This window comes from Corvus moneduloides, chromosome 12 (genome assembly GCF_009650955.1).
Source record: "Corvus moneduloides isolate bCorMon1 chromosome 12, bCorMon1.pri, whole genome shotgun sequence".
NCBI classification, from domain to species: domain Eukaryota; kingdom Metazoa; phylum Chordata; class Aves; order Passeriformes; family Corvidae; genus Corvus; species Corvus moneduloides.
Genome location: NC_045487.1, coordinates 12,963,638 through 12,986,984, shown reverse-complemented (window position 1 = coordinate 12,986,984; position 23,347 = coordinate 12,963,638). Strand labels below are relative to the sequence as shown.

The 23,347-nt window shown below is 42.7% G+C and overlaps 1 protein-coding gene across 4 annotated transcripts in view; it reads right to left on the bottom strand.

Annotated features, from left to right (window-relative positions):
• The window catches only part of ZNF423 (zinc finger protein 423), a 230,792-nt gene that overhangs the window by 154,077 nt on the left and 53,368 nt on the right, over positions 1-23,347 (bottom strand). For 2 of the 4 annotated variants that reach the window (XR_004242572.1, XM_032121819.1), the window contains exons 3-4: positions 7,104-7,304; positions 3,185-3,265 (exon numbers count right to left, since the gene is read on the bottom strand). Coding sequence is in view for 3 of the 4 variants with exons in the window: in XM_032121819.1 (XP_031977710.1) it covers positions 3,185-3,265; positions 7,104-7,304 (282 nt within the window). In the remaining variant the exon portion in view is untranslated. Of the gene's footprint in view, positions 1-3,184; positions 3,266-7,103; positions 7,305-7,409; positions 7,495-23,347 lie in introns of those variants that run through there. The other 2 variants (XM_032121821.1, XM_032121820.1) reach the window with 2 other exon arrangements.

Here is a 23,347-nt window from a genome sequence, read left to right as displayed (position 1 = left end):
GTTTTGTCCCTCAACAACCCACAGGAAGGCAATGTGTGCCCTTCAGCAGCATCCTAGCCAGAAATAATCTATGCTCTTGTCCATCTGAGACAGGACGACCCCAGCACATCCTCCACCCAGCTCTCTAAGGCTTTATTAAAGGCCACTTTATAACAAGCACATATCTATTGTAGTCCCCAAGCTACCCTCACTGCAGTTCTGAATTGAGTTTCATAAACTGGGTTTTGTCTACAACCCCCTGAATACTGGGACCTGCTTATAGCAACACGGATCCTCCTTCCTGCAGGCACAGCTGCTCTTGTAGCACTCAGCAAGCTCCAGCCTGGGAAGGAACCCTTTCCACCAAAACCCCTCTGTCCTCTTTTTTTTTTTTTTTTTTTTATAAAACCCATTTATTATTTACTTAGATTTCTGTATGCTGAGAAACAAACCTGCCCTATGTAGACCCCAACAGTCCTCCCTCTGCTGTACCATGGCAATGGATTACCCTTGCAAACAGAAATCCGAAGCAGGAGGAGAAGGGGAGCTGGAGCTCTGTCACCCCTGGTGCCCCAGAAGGACTGTGTGAGGCCTGAGCTGGTGCAGGGGGATCTGGGCAGGCTCTGGCTTCCAAATGCAGCTCCTGCTGCACATAGGAGCTCTCCTGGCCAGCACCCGGCACAGCTCTTGCTTCACAGCATTTGGGGTGCTCCAGTCCCTGTGCATCTCTCTGTTGCAGACGCAGCAAAGGAGAAGAGACTGGCTTCTCAGCCAGCCAGGGCCAACCTGTTCAAGATATCCAAAGGACACAGGTTTCCTTTAAGAGGCCTCATTTGAAACATGTACCCACTTTCTCTTTTATCCATTTCCATGCATACCTGTGCTTATTTTGCAAACTACTTATTGAACTAGATAAAAGCAGATAAAAGAACTCAATTAAAGTAGCAAGTATGAAAGAGTCCCTTGCCAATACAAGCAGGCTAACTTGTCATCCTCAGCTCCTCACTGGGCCATATGTTTAAAAATGACAAGGAAAATGGTCTTCCTGCGTGAAAAACATATGCTGCTTGAGGAAAGACATCATCATTGCTAAGAAATTTTGTGCAGCCTCAGAATGCATAGCATCCACAGTGACCGCTGGCTACATGGGGGCTGAGAAAGGAGTGGAGAGAGCTCATTACCTCCCTCCTGCCAGGGGTTTTGGTAACATGCAACCAAGCTGCCCACAGCCACGCTGGCAGCGCTCCTATCTGCACACGCAGTGCCTGGTGCTGCCTCCCTTGCCACTATTCCCAGGGGGACCGGCACAAAGGTGGCCGTGGCGATTTGCAGGGGATGGCGCCCGGCGCACTGGCACACTCTTATCAGCGAGCACACTGCCCAGCTTCGCGCGCCGGCTCCCGCGCGGCTGCGGATCTGCCGTGGGCTCACCGCCGGCCGTGCTCTGGGACACCCTCCATGAGGCCACACAGCAAATACCCAGCTGGGTGCTTATGGCCAGCAGGCATTGTTTGAAATTCTCATGTCCCCCCACCACAAATCCTTACAGGCACTGGCATGCCTGTAAAATCCAGGAAAGCCTGAGAAACGAGTGCGGAGGCTCAGCCCCACTAACACCTCGCCGTGCCGAGGGGCTGAACACGGGGCCGCGTGCCCTGGGCACAGCCCGGGGTCTCACCTACCTTTGCCTGTGGATGACCCTCCAAGCTGATGGGTAAGCAGCACTGTTAGGGAGCACAACACTTGGCACAACTTTGTCAAACATACGCAATATGTGACACACTACACTAAAGCACATTTGCCATGTGTGGGGGCAGAGCCAGCGCCGGTGCCTCAGCACACTGCACGGGATGCGCTGTGAAACCTCAGCACGGCCAGGGGCACCGTAGGCTCTGTTTGACGTGAAATTTGCAGCTGTTCTTCTGCTTGTCTTCAGATCCCAATTCAGATGTGGGAATGTGCTTTATGTTCTACAAGATAAATACGTATTTCACTGAGCACCTGCAGAGAAAGCCAGTCAGCATGGCTCCTGATCAGCACACTGATTTTCTGGCACGTGCAAGCAGAAGTCCTAGAAAAAGCCTCTTTGCAGGCTGGTTGGGAACCTCCGGGAAAACTCAAACATCACCTGTGTGGTGACAGCAGTCAGGGCAGTCAGACCTCAGACCACCCAGCCACGTGTACCCCTACAACAATGTGGGGTTTCAGAGATCTCAACACAGAGGGCACGAATACTGACTGCAGGGAGATGTGCAGCACCTGGACACTGTGGCCAAGGCAGCTGCTGAGCCCTGGGGAGCTCTGTGCTGTCCCTGCACCTGGAGAGGGGATGTCTGTGACAAACTAAGGACAGGAATCTGCACTTGGAGTCCTCCAAGTGATTGACAATAAAAACACTGCCCCGGTGCCCATTTTCAGATCTAGACAGCAAGAACTGAGGACTCCAGGGAAAATCCATGTTTTTACAGTTTGTGATATTACTGAGCTTTTCTGGTGCCAATTTTAAAACACTGCTATGACCTCTGGAAAGAAGGGAAACTGCATTTCAGCACGACAACGCAGAAAAGAACAAAAAAAGGAAACTTGTTATTTTTTTAAGCTGGAAACACTAGTCAGGTTAAGAGAAAGGAGCAGAATTCTGGCAAGGACAAGAGCACTCAGACTGAGTCACAACACAGTAATTAGGGCCACTAGGTCATTAGAGACACAGCTGTATAAACTAGGTGTATAATTAAGTTTCCACACTGCTTTTTCACAACTGTATTTCAGTTTCTTTTGTGGAGGACAATCAGTAATTCATTAATTTAAAGACATAACAACAGCAGCAGCAAAAAGAGAGAAAAATCTCTGACTTGCCAATCAGGTGCAACCAAAGATTACAATTTTGGGAAGGGCTAATTTTGGAAATGTATATAAGACATCTCTCTTTGTCAGTGGGAAGTAGAAAGTGCCACCTGACAAAAACATTCATGAGACATTGTCACTTGTTGACAAGCTGCTGTATATGTGTTTCTGGATAAGCATCCCGCAAATACGGTTGCATGGCAATTAAAATACTTGTAGCAGGTGAAATAAAAGAAAATGCAAAATTATACACTAGCATGAAACAGTTACAGTACCTCGTTTCAAACGTAAGCCTAGTGTACAAGTTACAGGGCATTTAAAAGGAGCAACTGCAAGACTTTAATTATAAACTAGTTCCTACCGTACAGTAGTTTAGAAAAATCAGCTGCTTCCAAGCTGGCAATATCCATATATAGCTCTGCTGCTGTTTGAAACAGACAACCTGTAAAGTTATCAACAACAGAAGAGGACCTCATGAAATGCTCAGAGACCCCGCCAAAACCTACTTCTGTCCACTTCATTGATGTGTTAATTTGCTTTAAAACACTCTACATTCACTTGAGAATCTGAAGAAATAAGTTTACCTGAGACTATTCTGACCCATGGAGGAAAGGGGTGGAGGAAGCAAAAATAACACAATAAAATACTGGAGCTAAACTCAGACTAATGCAGGTGGATTAAAACACACAAGCAGAATGACAAAGCTTGTGACATTCTAGACACTTTTTATCTGACAACAAACCGCTTGGCACCAGCCACCAGACAATGATATATCACAGAATAGTTGCTTGATGTAGGGAGCCTCTGGTGCTTGTTGTAGGACACAGTTAAGTTGTAAATCCATGTGTAGTTCTTTACTCTTGTCACTAACACTGTAAGATAGCATCATGCTACACCTACACTGTAACAGCAGCATGCAAAAACACATATGAAAAAGGCTGCATGTCATGCCAATGGCAATTACTTAGTCCTCTCCAGTTTAGAGGATATGGGATACCAGTGAGTTGTAAAGTAATTTTAAAAGCTTAACACAGCCAGTGTATACACTAGGTGTTTTTATTTGTTCTCAGACTATTTTTCAAGATGCTGCTGTTTAAGGCACTGCTTCCAGGACTGCTGCAGGAGAATTCATTTGTGGGAGCAAGCTGGAAGACAAGGGAAGACATAGCCAGTAAGGAAATGTGATGTTCTTTTGGTACAAGCTGCCCCCATTTAGGCCCTTTTCAGATCCCCGTAGACACTGGGAACCTACAACCTGCAATCACAGACATCAGTCATGAGCAAAAGGCATAAAAGGCACCTAATTCTGTCAGAAGGAGAACATCTCTACTACACTGACATCAAAAGGAATGCCATGCACCTATGCTACCAGAGATGTCTAGATTTCAGCAGTGTTTTGTCCTCAAAGAAACAAGTCTGAAATACATGAAAAAGCAACGGGGGGAATGGCTGTTTGTTACTTCCTTACATGTCAAAGCAGCTGCATTGAAACTGTATTATAACTTCAGCACTCTGTAATGAATTTCTAAGGGATTCCAGTGAAATAGATGGTTTATCCTGTTCTTTGGAGTGATCTCCTGTAATCCTGCAACACTCCTGAGCTACAATACCTTCCTAACTTCAGTATCCCAAAGGAAGTCATTAGTTATGTTGTATTATCAGCCTGGTGATATTATTACTACAAATATTACCTGTATTGATCTGGAGCCATGTAGACATGACTGAAAGCCCTGCTTCAGATTAAGACATGAAAATCTAGCTTGCCAAGAGGTCAGGCACTGCATTACAACCTCGGGTGTGTCAGGCAGGCATCACAGGCAAAAGGAGTGCAGGGTAACTAAGGACACAGGCAAATAGCTCTTTTTGTAGGGTAAAATATTTAAATATAACACACTTTCTAAGGAGGTCTTAGATTTTCACCCAGGTGGTGGAAGTCTTTTTAGCTGAACTGGACAAAGACACACATTTTGCATGTTTTCCTCAAAAATCCTCATGGTTATCAGACCATGTATCAAACTGGTGTATCTGAAAGGGTTGTTTTTACCTCAAGATGAGGTATGTGAATATCAAGCAATATTCCAGACTGTCTTCATGGAAACATTCTCATTCCAAAATATATGAGTGCAATCTTCCTATTTACTTAAAATCACTTCAGGACACTGAATTAAACTAAATAGAAAACAGATACTCTTGTTCTGGAGCAAAGATTGTCCTCACATGGAGACTTATTTCATGTATATGCAGATAGTTATATGGTGCCTTTTTGGGACAAAATGTCTTTGCAAATCATCAGCATATGTGAAGACAGTAAAGGAAGACAAAATTATGTTACCTGCAATCAAGAAGAGCAATGGGAATACTGACAAATTATTTTGATATATCCCTAAAAATATAATTTATTTTTCTTAGTCTCACTAACAGAATACTACACTGAGGGTAAAAAAAACCTGAGGTGTGAAAACACTGAATTTACATGAATAGAATCTCTAGGTTGCTATGTTTTAATGCAGATTTGCCTCTGGAAAAAAATTGCTCCTTTTCATAGCACTGCTGTCACCTGTCATAACCTTACGTTCCTCCTCTGGAGTCCCCATCAGCAGTGCCTGCTCCACTCTGCCAGTTGTGCCATTACAGCTGTTTGGGGACCACACAGGGAGCCAGAACCAAGTAGACATTTGGGCTAAAAAGAGCCTCCTTTTGGGGGGCTCACCCCCAGCACCATGAGCAGCTGTCCCAGCACAACTGAGGAGACCAGGCAGCGATGGAGCAGCAGCTGCCCAGGGCGCTTCTCCCTTGAAAATGACCAGTGTCCACACGGGCTGTGCCCTTTGCCTTCCAGTTTGAAAAACATGGGGTTTTCTGAATAGGAAGTTACATCCTCTTGCTTACTCCCCTGCAGCAGAGTGCCATGTGCAGAAGTCTCAGGCCAGCACTGTGGCTGCCAGCTGGCTGGGAAATTACCCTGCAAGAGGTGGCCTTTCGATTTTACGCACTTTCAAGTTTGCAGCCTGTGTAGGGCTTAAATGAGAGTGCAGAGGAAGGAGCCCTGGGGGCAGGCTTAGGACTGCAATCCCTATCCAACTGCAGGCTGGGGAAAAGCCCCAACATGCCTCTGTCCTTCCTCCCAGCAAGCAGATGGGAATGAAAGCAGGGGGTCCTCTCCTCTGCAAGCCAGAGTGAGACAAGGGAGGGTGCTCTTGGGGTGGGAGTCAGACCAAGCCAAAGCCTCCACCTGACCCTCCCTCCCTTGCTGTATTCCACTCCTTGTATTTTTCTTTGCTGAGCATCATTTTACTTATGCCCAAAAAGGAGAGCAGAAAACATAGACTAATTACAAAACATATTAAGTGGCCAGTAGGAATATGCACTCAGGGGAAAGATGATGGGATACTGCTGCACCAGAGGAGAAACTAACCCTCCTGCCTTCTGCCAGCCTTGACCTACCCGTCTGCCATAACGGCAACTGCCTAAAAATAATTTAAATTAGTGTGGAGGGAAAAGTGATGGCAGAGTATTCAACTCTGGGAAGGTGAAAGATAAGAATCTCTGATTTAAATACATATGAACATATTCTGTGCTCCCCCTCCTAAGATTTTATTTAATCTTTCGTAAAATCTGCAAAGCTTTTTGCTACCCCTGTAAATTGGCTTAGCATGCTCCGCTGAGTACCTGCTGCTACTGCCGGCCATGCAGAGGCAGCCCTGGAAAAGCAAGGTATGTTGCAATTGTTCACACCGGTGCTCTGAGCTTGTTCTTACTTTACAAAAAGTAAAATCAAGATCAGCGTAGGCTGATGCCATCCTCACTTCCATAAAATTCAAAAGGCAATGTAATAATAACCTAGGGAGAATGCTGTATTTTTAGGGTGGGATTACAGAATTCGCACTATGAATTTTAATCTCAGGAATCATCATGTTCTTTTACGGGGTTCAGAGGCCTTTTTTCCTGGGAGTTTTGCACATTTCAGTCATTTAACTTTTTTAATCTTCCCACATTTGGAGCAAGAGAGAAAAATACCTGCCTGAAACTTTTAGCATTAAAAAACCCCACAACATTTTTGTCTAACGTAATTACTGACAGATTCCAATTGGAAAGCTGTTGCTTTTATTTTAATTTTATTAAAGGAGTGAACAAAGGCTACCCAAGGCACCACAATAAAATTACATTAACTGTAAAATTACATTATTAATTCTTTAATCTCACTTGAGGCCTCAAGCTGTTGCTATGTCCAATTACCCAGCTAACCACCTGTCAGAACTGTACAGCTAGTTTAACATTACCTCCAGGACAGTTGTGTGCCCTGTGTTCAGTCAGGTCTGCCAGTGAATCGAAGTCCTGCTGACAGTTATCACAGGTGTAAATTGACTCATCCTCCATGTCTTCATCTTCCTCATTTCTCTCTTCCTGGCTCGTCACACTGTTCCTCTCTTCCAGGGCCCGGCTGTCCTTCGCTTCGCTCTCCAGCTCTCCTCCCAGGCCACCTGCCAACAGCAAGAACATCCTCTAAGTTTGAGAGGTCTGAAAAATAAGAGCTTTAAGAAGGATGTTGCGCTTATTAAGATACATTTAATTACAGTCGCTCTCACATTATTCCCGACACCTTTCATTATATTAATGTGGTTTTTATATCATGTGGTGCAACAATTCTCAACTGTATTCTCTGCTGCTTAGTGCGAATCCTGCAAACACTCTCTCCTAATCTTCTCTGGTGGGTGTGTAGCAGGAGCCTCTAACTCTGTCATATAAAGTTGTTAGTGTTTTATCACTTAACCAGATTCTCAAAGCTTTAAAAATTGGCAAGATTAATTACAGCCCGCAAAGAAAAGGCATGCGCTGAATTTTAATTCTCAGTGCTCTCCTCTTCCCACCGCCCCCAAGCCCCAATATTAGTAACAACAAGAGAAAAAAACACTCTAGTTGAATATCCCAAAGCACACACATACCCCAGGACATGAGAGGTCTTGCTGAACTAATGAGAGGCACTCAGTGGGGCAGATGAGCCTGACATTGTGCTGACCTAGCTGAGAGCAGACACATTGCATCTGACCTTCAGGGCTCTCAGATATTTTTTTATCTTGGTCTGTGGCCAGAGTGTGGGCTAGGACACACATCTTTGCCAACCCCCCCAAGTTTTTATCTGCATTTGTGCACAGGGAGATTGAGCTCTCTGACAGCTCCAGAAACTCCCCAGTGTAGGGAATCGAGCACCCCAGGGCTGTGCAGGTGGCAGCTCCACACAGGGGGCAGCTGGCTCTCCGTTGACCATGGGGTGGGTGGCAGGACAGCTGCTCACTCCCCCCAGTACACCCTCCATGGCCTTCATGAGGGATAAGCTTGCAGCCACATCCTCCTGCTTCCAGGACACCCCCTTGGCCACAGTGGACACAGACGTGCCTGAAGCCAGTCCATGCAGCACTGCGACAACCCTCACTTGGGTTCTCTGGAGAGGTACCAGAGCTGAAAATTCCCTTCTAAGTCCCTGCTGCCCTCTCAGCAGGGAAAGCATCCATTAGGCACACTAGCCATGCTGAGCAGACTTTGGTGACCGGCTGAAACAGAGCTGCCTCCATCTCTTCTGCACAGAGGTTCCCCAACACAGGTGATACAGCCCCAGGTGCTACACCTGCACTATTTCACTTGCCTCCGCCAGCACTCACACTCTTAATACACCCTGTTGGTATGATGGGAACGCTTGGGAAGTCATTCAGAAAGTGAAACAGAACCACAGACTTCCAGCAGAAGAGATCCTCACGCACTGGATGACCCCAAAAAGCCCAGGAGCTGCACTCAGCCAGGTAAGAGGGAGATGCCACCTTGTTGGTTTGGGATGCATTTGGGTTTTAAGCCATTAAGGAAAGACCAGCAAACAGAGAGATGAATTGTTTCTAAAATTAGATCAGCGCCAAAAAGATTAAGGAAAAGCAATGCTGAGAACACAAAGCAAAGCTGAAAATAAAATTTATTAAAGATGAAAACTGGTTATCACAAGCACTGCAATTCAGACACACACATTAGTAGAGCTGTGCTACCACTATCCAGCCAGAGCACATTTCATACCATCTTCTGCTCTGCGCATGGTAACATAAATCAACTGGTGTAAAACACTCTGCAGCTTTCCATGGAGCACTCATAACATGACGTACCCTTCCAATTGCAATGGAAATATTAAAAATCAGTGCTTGCTCGTGGTGTGTCACAGCATCCCTCTTAGCAGTTAACTGATCTGCACATTTTCAGATTCTTTTACTGCTAAATAATACATACCTTTCTACTACAAAATTTCCATTAAGGGCAAGATATAATATTCATCTTAACAAATCAGATATGCCACTTACACAGCAGTAATGAATTTAAGGATTTAGTTATAAAACGTATCACTTACTAAGCACTCTATATTGTAAGTCATCATCCATACTATGTTTATTCAATAAAATGCCACTAGCTGAACCTCATATTTTATAGACTCCTCCTTAAATAAAAATGTCTTGTAATGAAAAAAACCCACAATTCTGGTTCTCTTATATTACTATTTCACCAAATAATAAGTCACATTTAGAGCTATGCTAGCTTTGCTTTATTTCACACATCATTTAATGTACATATTCAAATTATCACTTGCATTTTGTCATATTTACTTGGCACACCTTTATACAGTGTCTCATTCCAGACTGCAATCACAAACATTTTAGCTCATTCAATCTTTTTTAAAGCCTGTATGTCCTGCAGACTTGATAGTTAATAAATCAGAATGTCAACTCTGCAGTTTTATGACAGAAACCTATAAAAAGAGTCCAACTGTATAAATGTAACCTAAAGAATTGGCACCTGCGTCCATGCCGCCTGCTGACAAAGGCCTCAGAGAAGCACATCTGAACCGACTTTGCCACAACCTGAAGAAGAAAGCTTTTAGGCAACTTTGGGGAGCTTTAAGGGACCTTCACTAATATTTTTAGCAGAAATTCTTTTGAGAGTTAACCTAAAGACCAGCTGATCTGGTGACTACACTGTGACAAATTCATCCTTGGTTTTACTCCAATACTTCGTGACTACACCAGGGATAAAGCTGCTCAATTGAGTCCAACAATAACAAATAATTTAGCACACTGCTTTAGGAAAAATAAATTGTACAATGTGAGATAAGAAAATAGATTCTGACTGCAAAGCAAAATTCCAGAAACATTTTTTAATTCCCTGTTGAATGGGAAATCTGATCCTCTAGGCAACTTCTCAAAAGCGTTGCTGCTTGACAGAGTTGTATGTCAAAAAACACAAGAGTGAAGCTTGCAGAATTATTTAGCAAATACAACACTGCTTTACAATGGGATTTTTTTCTGGTTTTGGCAAGTTGAAGGAATTGTACACGTCTGCCACACCTCAGTGTTACTGTCCTTCAAACAACACGGTCTTCAGATTCCTCTGCTGAGAGCTGCACACTTGGTGCTTGCCTTGTGAATATCAAACACTGCTGAGAAAAATCTGTGGTGTTTCTTGGGTTTTTGACCTTTGTTTCTACTCTTTTGACCACAGGCGGCCAGCAGGGTATGTGGGGTGCGGGTGGCCCTGGGGAGACACTTGCTCCTTGCCCAGGGGAGCAAAACAACCAGGGCAGTGATGGGAATGGGTGGTCCAGCCAGCAAGGAAAAGCTTCAAACGCAGCCCAGCTGCTCCCACAATGAGCTCAGTTTCCCTGATGAGGACAGCAGGCCACGAGCATTCCTCGGGAACTCGTTTTTGCAGAGCTCTGCTGTAGCAGTTCACAAATTTAACCTACAATTTTCCTGCTGGCAAGAACTGCAGGAGCACCTCGCCCCTGGGTGCGAGCATGCTGCCAGAGGGGTTTGGGTCACCTCAGGAGGCCAAGACACTGCTGGCACCAGGAGCAGGTGTGGCTTTGGAACAGGACCTGGCTCTGAGGGGACATGTCTGTGCACCACCAGGCAGAGGGGCTTCTTGGTTGCCAGAGCCAACAGCACCTTTTGTTGTCTCTAAAGATCAGTGGCTGCCTTGTGGCATCAAGCACAGATAGATGCATTTACTGACACAGCTAATTTTTAAGATTTGATTTTTAAGCCTTGGATTTTAGTGAGCTTAATTTGATAGTAAGTAGTTTCTATCAAGATTGCGTAAAAAATTAGCAATAAGCACAGTTACCAACCTGGAGGAATTTGTGCACTGAACACCACTGCGGGTGCAGCACGGTGCCACAGGCACACAGCTCACACTGGGGTGGTGTGCTCAGCACAAGGCTGTGGGCAAATGCCAGCAGAAGGGAACTGCTGGCACCAACAGGACAAATGATCAGGATAAATGAACACTGATCAATTGAGGGCGTAACACTTGTTAGGAGTAATTTCTAAATGACCCTGCCATATCCAATGGTGGTTCTAACAATCTTCTTTTATAAGTAAGAGAAGATACAATTTGAGAAGTCAGTCTTAAAAGTGCACCTCACTACCAGCAATGTCAGGAAACAGGGCAGGGGGGGGGCTTTTTTGTTTTTCTTTCCTTTTTTTTTGCCCCCCCCCCAACCACCACCTTTTTCCCCCCATAGAACAGTAGAAGGCCTGCAGGGCTTTACACAAGAAGAATATTTTACCCTATGACCTAAACAACCTGGCCAACAGTCAGGAATATGTTATTCTAATTGCCACTAAAGTTAATGTTGTTTATGACTCTTGGTTTTTCTATACAAGTCAGCTTATGCTCTAGAAAGTTACTATTTCAAAGGAGACATAGCAAGAACTGGGAGTTTTCCTGCCTGACCTGGTGGTCCAAGGAATGTGGCAAACTTGGCAAAGCTGAAAAAGTGAATTCCCAAAGGCCCAGTTTGAAAGTTGCAGTCAGTGAAATGCCTTCTGAGCTGCATTCAGAACAGCTCTGTTACAGGAACAATGCACTCCTAAAGCCAAATATTTGAAAATGGATTACATGTACCATGTTCAGCTTGGGCCTCGCTGAAGTCAAGAGCAGATTTCCAACTTGCTTCAGTCAGCCTGGGATATATGGCCCTGCCGCCAGACTGGGACTGTGCTTGGAGCTCAGCATGGCACAGCCTCAGCCCAGGACCACAGTGACAGCCCAGTCACGGGAGTCACAGCAAACTGCTTTGGGGATTTTGGTTAGTGGGGCAGGACTGAAAGCAAAGCAAGGCCAGAGCCACACTGGAAAAGATGCTGATGCCTACCTACAATTTCCACTGAAACACTTGGAAATGGGTAACACCTTGCAATACATGAGCCAGAAAAATGGAAAAGAAACCAACCTCAGCTTATTTTTTCTCTGTGGCATCACTTATGGACAGTTTAAATTTGTTATTTTATCAACACAATACACAGCCAGCAAGCCTATCTTTGTGCCAGTAAATTTTCTGGGACTTTTCTTTAGGTTTTTTTTAAGCCTGTGGACTTTTTGAACCTGGGATTTATTTTAAATCTAGGACTGCTCTTAGGAACATGCTATTTAGTGCAGGGTCATGCCTGTCTTTAAATAGGTCCAAGTATGGGGCTTCCATGAAGAGTTGCTTCTTTTCAGCAGGGACTCACTGATGCAGTGCTAGGCAGCACTTTCTATCCCAGCAACTTTGTCACACAGAGCTAAGGCTGCAAAGTTATACTCTGCAAAGCACCACATAAACATCTGCACAAACGTGCACATGCACTGCCCAGGTCTGACAGCTGGAGGGCAAAACATAAAACAAAGAGCAGAAAAGAAGCACCTCTTCACTCCCTACCTTAGCCCAAACAAAAACAAACAAAGGTCTCACAAAGGACTATGGTTATTTCTAGAAGTTTTCCTGAGATGCAGGACAAGTGATAAAAGTACACGGTACTGAAGAAATAAAAGCTTATTGCTGGAGGAGTAATGGGAGCTGGCAAACAACTGACACCTCCTGGGGCTTGGCAGAGCCCAGAGGTGCCCACCCAGGGGTGCAGCCTTCCTGCTCTGCGGCCACAGGGCTACCCCAGCAAGACAAAAGGAAAGGAAATTTCATCCATAATTAGGAAGTGAGAACAAAAGAGACAAATGACTTAAAGGAAAAGCCTAATCTAAACGTTCGTTAGTGAATGTTTTGCTCAGTGTCAAATGCCAAATCAGTGTGGGGGAGGTTTCTACTTTTATGTGGTTTGTTACATTTTAGTGTTGTCTTTAGCACTGTAACACAGAAAGAGAGTCCGAAGTTCTCTGTACTTGTGATCAAAGAATGAACAAATGCCAAAAAAGTCACTAGTGTTTCAGTAATTAAATCACAAACAAACTTAAACTGAAATCTTCATCATAGGGTGAAGTCTTGCCTTTGCTGGGTACTCCCACTCTGTAGCTCCTCAACATTTCAAAAACTGTCTTTTTTAAACACTTCCATTTGGAGCACAGATATGTGTGTGTGCTGCCTCTCAATGGGCCAGGGCCCCCCTGTGAGCTGCTGTAACCTCTGCAACCATACCCACACAAAGCTGCCAAAAATCTGCTCCAGCCGAGCAAACCAGGTCAGAAAGTGTGGATTGCAACCCAGGACCAGGACCAGGTATCAAAGGCAGCTCATTCCACACATCAAATCATCACTATGTGCATCAAAGGCAAGCAGGTTTGGTGCTCTATCATACACTACTTTCACATGGTGTCAAACCACATGTGGTAAAGAAAAAAGGTGCCTAGCTGAAAAAGAAAGAGCCAGAAAGGAATAACGCGTGAAACACCACAGTATAGTCATGCAATGGTAAATCACATGGGATGACTACGTGACAGGGCAGAGCGAGCAAAGTGCAGGCACACAATCCTGCTGACACTCAGTTGCCATGCAGTGCTTCTCTCAGGCTGAAGAGATCCATGCATCAGATCTTTCCTTCCCTCAACACGGGGAAAAAAACAATCATAATACCAAAAAAATTATTTGATCCAGCATGTAGTTAATGGTGCTGGCCTCCTAAGACTTACAACTTAACAAAATTGATCTCACTGCAGTACTGTAATGAAGAACAGTAGGATAAGGCTACCCTCGAACCATGAAAATTGCATATTGTTACCTCCTCATGCCCTCCTAGGGCTATGGCCACTGCAGCCTCTGCGAGCTGTCATTTGTCTGGCTCTGACAGCAGCCTCCACCAACAAGCAGCAACGGTGGCTACAAGAGCTGCTTTTGGAAAGGCAAAGGAAAAGGGAGAGTGCTCAGTGCTGCGTATCTCTGCATAATAACCCATGGGATAAACCACAGATTATACCAGTAATACTATTTTGTGTGAACAGTGCTAACAATAAAATATACAAAAGTCAGAGACTTTAGGAAGCACACATGACAACATTTCACAACAGAGCCTTATTACACTCCAGTACGTATTAAATTATATTAATTTCTAAGTAAATGGACAGTTCTCAGCATTCTTCAACTTGGCAAAGAAAAACTAATTTAGTAGGGTACAGCACCTCTTTCTACATCTGCTGGTACACACACTCTTTGAGAAAGGGGTTCCAAGCACCCCAGGAATAACTGCTGCCAGCACCAACACTGTTCCTGCTTCTGCCAGCCCTGTACCACTCACAGAACTGGTGCTGACAGCCCTGCACATCCCACAGCTTCCTCTCAGCAGCCTTCTTTTAGCTTACGTACACCAACACTTCTCAGGGAAAATGTCCATCTTCCTTCAGACAGGATGTGACTTTCTCAAATTAGCAGCAGTTTAAGAAAACCTCAAGTGTCTACCTGAAGTTTAAAGGCATGGAAAGTGGCAGGAACCCACACCAGAGGACTGGCAGCTCATGGCACCTTCCTTTGCTATAGCAGTCACAGGTATCACACACAGAATGGGTAACACACGTAAACCTCTTGCCTTGCAGTGCCTTGCTTCCACCTGAGCCCACCTACATCTCTAGAGAGTTATCTCTGCTATAGAGACACAACTGCCCTGTTTTGTCCCGTGAAAGCAACACTCTGCCATCTTTGCCTCCATGCAAATCCAACCTTGCTGCTGTGTGTAGCAACTACCAGAACAATGTCTATTTATACAGATGGTCCTGGCTCCAAGCTCTCTAGACCCATCTATTTACATCCAGCATCCAACCTGAAACCCATTAGGCTTTGCTCAGTCAATGATTCTTGCACATCACATTCACATACACAGACTCACCCTACAACCCTGGTTTTCTTTGAGCAAGACTTCCATAGTATCCTTTAATCAACATACTAGAGAAACCTTTTAATAAATACTGTTAATTTTTTTATTGATCAAACTGTGAGCCATTTGAGCCATTTCATTTTCCATTATAGCAGAAATTTCCTACAGGAGCATTCAGATTAAGTTTCTTTATTCTGTCTCTAGTAGCACGTCACTTTTCATTATTGCTTAAAAATTAGAAAGCAGCTTCTCTGTTCTTTATGGCTTTTTTAAGTTTAGTTACTGAAGGGTTATTAAACTTGGAAAATATACAGACAGGCATAATGTGATGAATAAATTCCTCACTGTCTCTAACCAACTTTAACATTAGCTTTTTTTATAATTTTTAGGTTTATTTTCACTGAAAGACTGCCTGTAATTATTACTCATGCTCTCCCCAAACGCTTATGTTACTAAAGTGTGAAATGTCTTCTAACACAAAGACAGTTCTCTGGGAAGTAATTACAAAAATGCATTCAGGGGCAATAATTTTATATTAACTGTCAGCAGCATACATCTTCTGAAAAGGCACTTGTTATGAAGGAATTATTTGTGTGGAATTTGAAGGCACTGAAGGCAAAGGAAAACTGCAGAAACACATTAAACTGAAACTCCAGCTCCCTCATCAAGGGTCAGTTTATGTTTAAATCATTACCTTGAAGGCAACCCCACACCTTCCAAAGAGTCTATTAGAAAGACAATTCCAATTTATGCACAAATTGGACTCAGACAAAGTCTCCAGTTTTCGGTGTAGAACAATTTACACCCCCTTTTTAAGGAAATTTCTGAGCAGCTAATCGAAAGAGGTATGTCTGAAAATTATGGCCTTCTATTAACCTTTCACTGATGACACTAAAAATACTTGCTACTGATTTATGAGTAGTAACAAAAATAGTGACCTCAAAACTGACCAAGCACATTAAAAAGATATCTGTGTCTGTAATGGCTGCAAGAAAAGATTTAATGAGTATTTCACAGTAACTTTTAGCCTACAGGCCAATCCCTCAGTCCTTAGGAAGGTGAAATAACTCAGTAAAAAATTTTTAAAAAGTGAAACCCAGCAACAGTGATTAAGCATCACACCATTTTAAAAGTGTTTTTTAAAAAAATCAAATAAGGAAATCATATAAACACCACCAAACAGTAAAATTTCCTCTTAATCGTAGCTGCAGGTAATGTTTCAGCCTTTCTAGTGCTTTTACTAAAATGATTTAGATGTTACTATGCTATGTGACAAATGCACTTACACATGAAAAAGCGGACAAAGAGCTGAGTTATTATTATTTATTTGCATGCAAGCAGCAGTGGGATTGTACTTCATAGTGTTAACAGCACATAGTGTTTATCAGCTCTTCAGTGTTTGGCAGCCAGTTTAACGGGATAAATATGGGATGTAAACACTTTTCCGACACAAAAAGCATTGTAAGTGAATTTTAGGGAACTCAACGAAAGGCAGAGAACGGAGCAGTCCAGAGCGTGCCAACGTGTTTGGTTGGAACAGCACCCAGCTGTGGGACACTTGCCAGTTACTGACCACGGTCACCCCCTGGCTGCCCTCCCGGGGCCAGGGCACAGACACTGTCCCCCCATAGGGCTCCGAGGAGAGCAGCACCCCTCTTTTATACTGGGGCCTCCTCCTTGGAAAGGACAGGCTCAAAAGCCAGTAGATGTGCTTTGTACATCTCTGGGGCATCCAAATCAGGAAATGTGCTTGCACCCAAACTGCTCCACAGTCATCTGCAGCAGACTCTATCCACTTACTCAAGAGGTGTGATTGCCATGCAACAGATTATCTGCCTCTGAAAAAAGATGCTGCTGTCCACCTCCAGATTCCTATGGTACATCTGAATGGGAGCAACTCCCACCTTCAGTTCCAATAATGAGGTTCAAATCAAACCAGATCTAAAATCCATTTTAGATGCATGCATTTTAGATATAAAGTTCATTTATATGCAAAAGGAAATTAGGATGCAGCAAGTATTAAGTTCAAAGAGCAGTGCACTTCATAAAAATGTGCTTTTCACTTTGTTACATACAACTGCTAAATAATATTGACCATCATACTCTAATAAATACATGTAACTTTTTGAGAAGAAAAATGGCACTTTAAGCATATGAATATTTTAATAAAACTCAACTTATTGTTTTTAAAGTCTCTGTTGAAGAAAAGTATTCTGTTTCCAGCAGTTCTATGGAATTCCACTCACAGCTAACACGGGACTTCTTAATCACATTTTAATCTATAGGCATGACAAACCCTTTCCTTTCTTTGAGGAAATGGTGTTAACGATTTTCTTTTTTTTGTTTTTTCTTTTTGTGGCTTTTTGATTGTTTGGGCACTTTTTTACTTCAAGGTAAAGCCAGATATCTGCAAAACTTAAATCTATAGCTCCCTGAACAGACAGAAAATTCAGAAGGCTTAATAAAATTCACATGTGGCTTGTTATTGCAGCTGCATATCAAATGCAAAAATAAGGTATTGACTGGTTCTGCTCAAAATAGCAGCTGCTGGAACTCTTTATTAAAATAAACCTGTTGATTTTCAAAGAGAGAAAAAAATCACAGATGATGTAATTTACCATAAGTGATAAATGCCACTATGTATTTTGATATCTGAAACCCCTTTGCCTAATTCAAAATGCAGATTCCTTTATTGTTCCTACACAAGGTCCAGGACTTTGAATTGTCCTACCTGCATGGAAGTTCTGGTCCTGGAGAATTCGTGTCTTCAGTGTACAGCCCTCAGTGTACACACACAGGAACAAGATGTAAGCAGAGCAAGGCCTCCATATAAAACACCCTCTTAGGTCCCTGAATATATTTCCATTCAAAATGCTCTTTTCCCATGCTTGAAATACAGATTTGTTTAAAAGTTATGCTGAAAAGGAATGCCTTTCACAACACAAACCACTAGGATCTTACAGGTAGCATTTACATTCCTCCTTTTATACCTATAAAAACCCCACAATGTTAGGACTGAGAGGGTAAGAGAGCCCTTTGCAAACTGTCAGGAAGCAAGGGGTGGAATCAATACAGAGGGAAAAAATGGAACAAGAGCAAAAAACATATTGGGGTAGGAAGAAAAATACACATAGGCAAATTAGAGAAAACAATAATTATTTCACTGACCTTCTCATGGGTCTTGGTTTGCTCAGAACCTGCCTGGACCATTTTCCACTGGGAATGACAAATGTGCAGCTGAACGAGCACAGAAGGGACCCACTTCTGCTACAACTGTGCCTGGAAGTCTTCAAAACTGTGATTAAAGACTTGAGAGGCTTCTGTGGGGCCGGGTTTGTGGAGTTAGCTTCTAGGGTAAAACTCCTGTTTTTATCCAGGGTACAGAGGGTTGAACCTGGACCACAACTTAGTTGTGGGTTTTATGGCCTGATCAAATACCCTGCATCATCTTTGGAGGAAAGAAACCTCACTGGCTTTCTCTCTACAGATATGGCTTGCTCTGGAAAAAAAGGTGTTACAAATGCACCTGAGGGAAAAGCCACGTTTTCCCAAGCCCATGCTCAAGTCTCTCTGCGACCAGTTACTGCTGGCAGAGGCTCACACGGCTGCTCAAGGGGAGCCTTCCATGCTGGACACTGCCAGCACAGCGAGCAGAAACTGGGAAAACAGGACCTTTACACTGCTCCAGCTATGGCTGGGAGGGACATCTGTAGGTAACCCAAGTGATTTAAGGGCCTAATACTCACAAGTGGCAACAGACTGTAGTAAAAAACCATGAAATTGGAAATTAATGAGAGTTAGGCACCTACATGTCCAAATGGCTTCCGAGGAGCAGGGCTTGCAAGCTTTCAGAAATGTTACCCTCAGGTCTCGTTGTGCATCTCTGCACAACCAAGCACCAGGCTGGGCACTGTGTCTTGGTGCAGGGATTCAAACCACAGCAAAAGAATTCAGTTAATGAACGTGAAAAAAAGCAACTGTTATAACAAGATTCTCAACCAGAAAAGATATAAGAAAACCATAGTACGCAGCACAGGAAAGGGCATTTAACAGGTGGTCAAGTTATTAGAGAACCATTGGATTTTGCAGAGCCTTCCCTCCCACATGCCCCTGGCCAGCCCCTGCTGCACAAACACACATCGAACCTGCCCAGCAGATACACCCAGGAGATCACCACACGACAACAAGGGATGACTCAGGAAGTTTCCTGCCACTTCCTGCTCATTCTCTCTTCCCTGGGCTTAAAGCTATGTGATTTTGGGCTGTGGGCTCAGTTAAATTTCAGTTTGTGTTTAAAACAAGCCCACATACAAAAATTAATGTACCTCAGATTTCCTTTCTAATTTCTTTCCTTAATACCAAACTCTGAAGTCCTACACGTTTCACTTGACAAAGCCATTAATTCAGTAATTTCACATAATTAAATCGAGCAAAGCAGAGTATTTAAATTGGAGCTAAGTAAAATATACTTCTGTGCAGCTCATGCTGTTAGAATTGTGCTGCATGCTATTCTGCTGCTGCTCATTTATTAATTTAGGATTGGCTGAAACGTGACACTGTGTAATAAGGAATTCATTGGCTTCAACATTATTAGAAATAAAATAAAATAAAAAATCACAGACGACAATGAATCAAGTACCAAATGAAATAAGTTAATCGCTTTGAATGAGCCCTCAGCAGAGCACTTCTGCACCCAGCTGAAACTGGCACCCAGGTTTGCACTTTCCCTGTGATAACTAATTTCTGGATGGAGGTTTTCAGCTATGTATTGCTAGAATAAGCAGTGAGCTGCACTAGTCCTCCAACGTGGTGATCCTTTTAGCAGCAATAACACTTTTTTCCCTAATATCTTCCTGCATTTTTTCTTCTAGTCCTATGTGGTAAAGAAAGTGTGAAAAGACATTTAAAAGACTTAAAGCTAAAATGACTTTAAAGTCTGGTCTCCCTCAGCCCCTCCTCTCATTCAGCAGGTCCCACGTGTCAGAGCAGGAGACAGGAGTGTGTACACAGCAACAAGAACTGGCAGAGCCCTTGGATCTAGCATAGGATGATGGATGGCAAAAAAGAATAAAAAGGACAGATAAAACCCAAAGTTCATATATTTGCTGGCAAATGAGTAATAAAGGTGAAGAAATTAAGATGGCAAATAATCCAAATAGTGGAAATACTTGAAATAATTAACAAAGTCTCTCCAGAATATAGTGGTGGTGGTTTTGGGTTTTTTTTTCATCAGTGCTTTCTGCTTCTCAAATTTCTCATGAATTACCTTAATTGGGCTCTTCCAGGTATGCTGGAAGTTCCTCCACTTCTTCCTGGCCTCGAAGGACACCTGTGAGAGGGGCAGCTCTGGACTGCTCATGATAGCCCTCACCAGATATTGCTCATAATGAGCCGCTCCCTCTAATGAAAAGGGGGGGGGGATAGGGGGAGATATTGTTGCTGTTGTAATTAAGCTTGTGAAGAGTTTATTTGGAGAGAAATTAGATTTATTTACATGCTGCTTTGTTGCTGATGAAGCACCAGCTATCTGGGAGAACTTCTAATTAACCCTAATTTAGATGATGTGCACTTCAGCAGCTCCATTCCCTGTGTACTTTGCCAAGGTAAAAAGTAGTAACCATAACAAAATTATCCTTTTCTTAAAAGGCACTTTTTTGGGAGGGACCTAGACCCAACTTTTTTCCTTACATTAGGAAATTTGTGTTTTAGTTGCTGACTGGCAGGAAGATGCACAGTTGACAACTTCATCCTACTCAATGGCTTTTTCAACAGCCTGCGGTGGGTGCAGAATAAGGGGTTAGTGTTTTGTTTTGGACCCTTCCACTGCTCTCCCAGCCATCACAGCTAGGAGTCTATTTTTCAGCCGCTTCCACTTCCTACATCCTTGGCCAGTTATGCCACCTGGCCGCAGAGTTCATTAACCAGAGATGGTTTTAAATTATTCCATTACAGGATCAAGCTAAAAATCACTTAACTCTTATGATGTCTTTTCTTATTTAATAGTTCACTGATGGCTCTGCTGCTCTTCCAGAGCCTGTGGTGTAGCTGTTTGTTTGTCTACAACTCAGAAAGACACTTAAAATACAACAGGTTTACAACCTCTTTACATAAAAAATCCACTAAAAAGTCACCAGTTTTTAAAAACCATTTTGGAGAAAGAGCAACACCAACTCTTATTTAATTTCACATACACAACACCATGGACACTGAGCATCACTTTTTGGAAATAAGAGAGAAAAATGAAACAAAATTTAGTTCTGTTATACAGAAACATCTATGCTTTTTTGTCACAACATAAACCCTGAGATTCAAAGAGCATTTGCAGAAGTGATATCCCTCATGTCTTCAACACTGCAGCTGTCTGTACACACAGTATATAAAAAAAAAAAGAGAAAAAAAATGTGGGTTTCACAAACATCATGTCTGGAAATTGTTTTACCAATCTGACTATTACAAACTGATGCAAGGTTTCTGCCTGAAATTCACCTTAATCAGAAAAAGTACCTTTTTACTGAACAACCTTTCTTTTATAAGATTATAGACCAAATGCTGCTCTCAGTTATACCTCACTAACCCTGTTGATTTTCTTTATACTTCTTGGATGTTACTGTGGAAATTTGGCAATAAATGTATTTTGTTTAATATGAACAAGGAAGAGAAGCCAAATGCTTTTTACACAGAACATTTCTCATTCATTTACCGGAATAAATGGTCTTCTGGACTTCTGTGCTAATCACACACAGTCTGATATGAACTGGTATCAAGATTTAAGCCCACATTTTCTCAGTTCCAATAATGGACACACTCTGTAGAAAGCAATGACAGCACTACGAACTGACCATTTTTCTGCAAATATTTGATTAAATGAACAATGCAAAATTGAAATCTTCCCTTTTGTCACTGAAAGAAGAAGGACAGACTACAGATATCTTTCTTTAATATTGTCAAAATTATGTAGAGGAACACTTCAACTCAGAACACGGTTTTATAGACTTTAAAGCAAGCTTCATAATCAGAAAAACACACTGATCTTTTGGTTGCTACAGTTTTATCTCCTTGATAAAATATCTCCTGGATGTGTCAGCAGGAATGGCCTGACACAGCCCTTCTTAGGAGAATGCTAATTCAAGACCAAGTTACACATTTCTTTTAACAAAAACCATAAGTGAAATCAAGATGAAACTAATCAGTCTGTCAAAACAATACATTTACAAACCACAAAAACATCTTATTTGAATAAGAAAGAAATAGTTCTCCAATTTTCTTTCTGTGAATGGAAACAACCACTATCTCCATTTGTATTTACTCATCTGACAAAGTCAGGGCACAGGAATTTAGTGTCATTTAAGTCACCTATAGCCCCTATCCAAGCTAAATACCAATAAGCACAAGTCTACATCATGCCCAGCTCAAGGGGTCCAAAAAACCTCTCAGGGGAAAACCAGGGAAAACCATCATTCCTCCTCTCAAGGAGAACACAATAGATTAAAATAAAATATACACAGATCTAAATTTCAAACCCTTGTCAGAGGGCTTTTTCTACCAGGGTGCTTCAGTTGGCCCCAGCTCACTATATGCACAGAGGGACATGGCCAGCAAACGCCTTCCCACCATATTTCTCTCAAATTGAAAATCCTCTCTGGCTTTGGTGCAAACAACAGTCAGAGCCTTAAAACACATACACACACTACACAGAGATCTCACCATGCCAGTGGTTTTCTTTACACAAGCAAAAACTTCCAACCAATAGGAGGAAATTTGCCTGCAGGTTCCCGCCATTTTATGCTGGCAAATAACTTGCTTCAGAAATATTGCAGCTTGCAGTATCAAGGCGCTCAGAGGGGAAACTGTGGGATGAAGTGGCATGCGTAATCCCATCATTCTACCACAAGGAAAAAGCACTGCCAAACATCCAAATTTTCCTTTTAGAGTTTTGATGAGTTTACTAAGAAAATGTAACAGTGAACTCACTGACTAGACTGCTCAAGTTTAAGGAAAAGTGTGTTTTCTTTAGTCATAATGATGCAATAAAATTTCACAGCTCTCAAAAGCACCTTTTGGGTTTGAAACACATAAGTAACACTTGCATATCAGTTTATTTGTAAAACATAAACTTCCCCCCCCGCAGGAGCCTGAAACACGAGGGCTCAGAGTGGTGGCTCTCCCCTTAAGAGAAATAAGCCTTTACCCAAACACTACGCTTACAAATTTCAATCCAGTAACAAAGGTGGTGAACTTTCTAGATGTAGATTATTACATCACTAAAATATATTGAACAGATTCACTGCAAATGCATCAAAGCTTTCAACAAGACTGGTTATTTTCAGCCAAATTACCAGGCTGATGCTTAAACACCAGTAAACTGAAGGAGTCCTTTTTTATCAGTCGCAAACTACCAACTTATCCTCAAGGAAAGG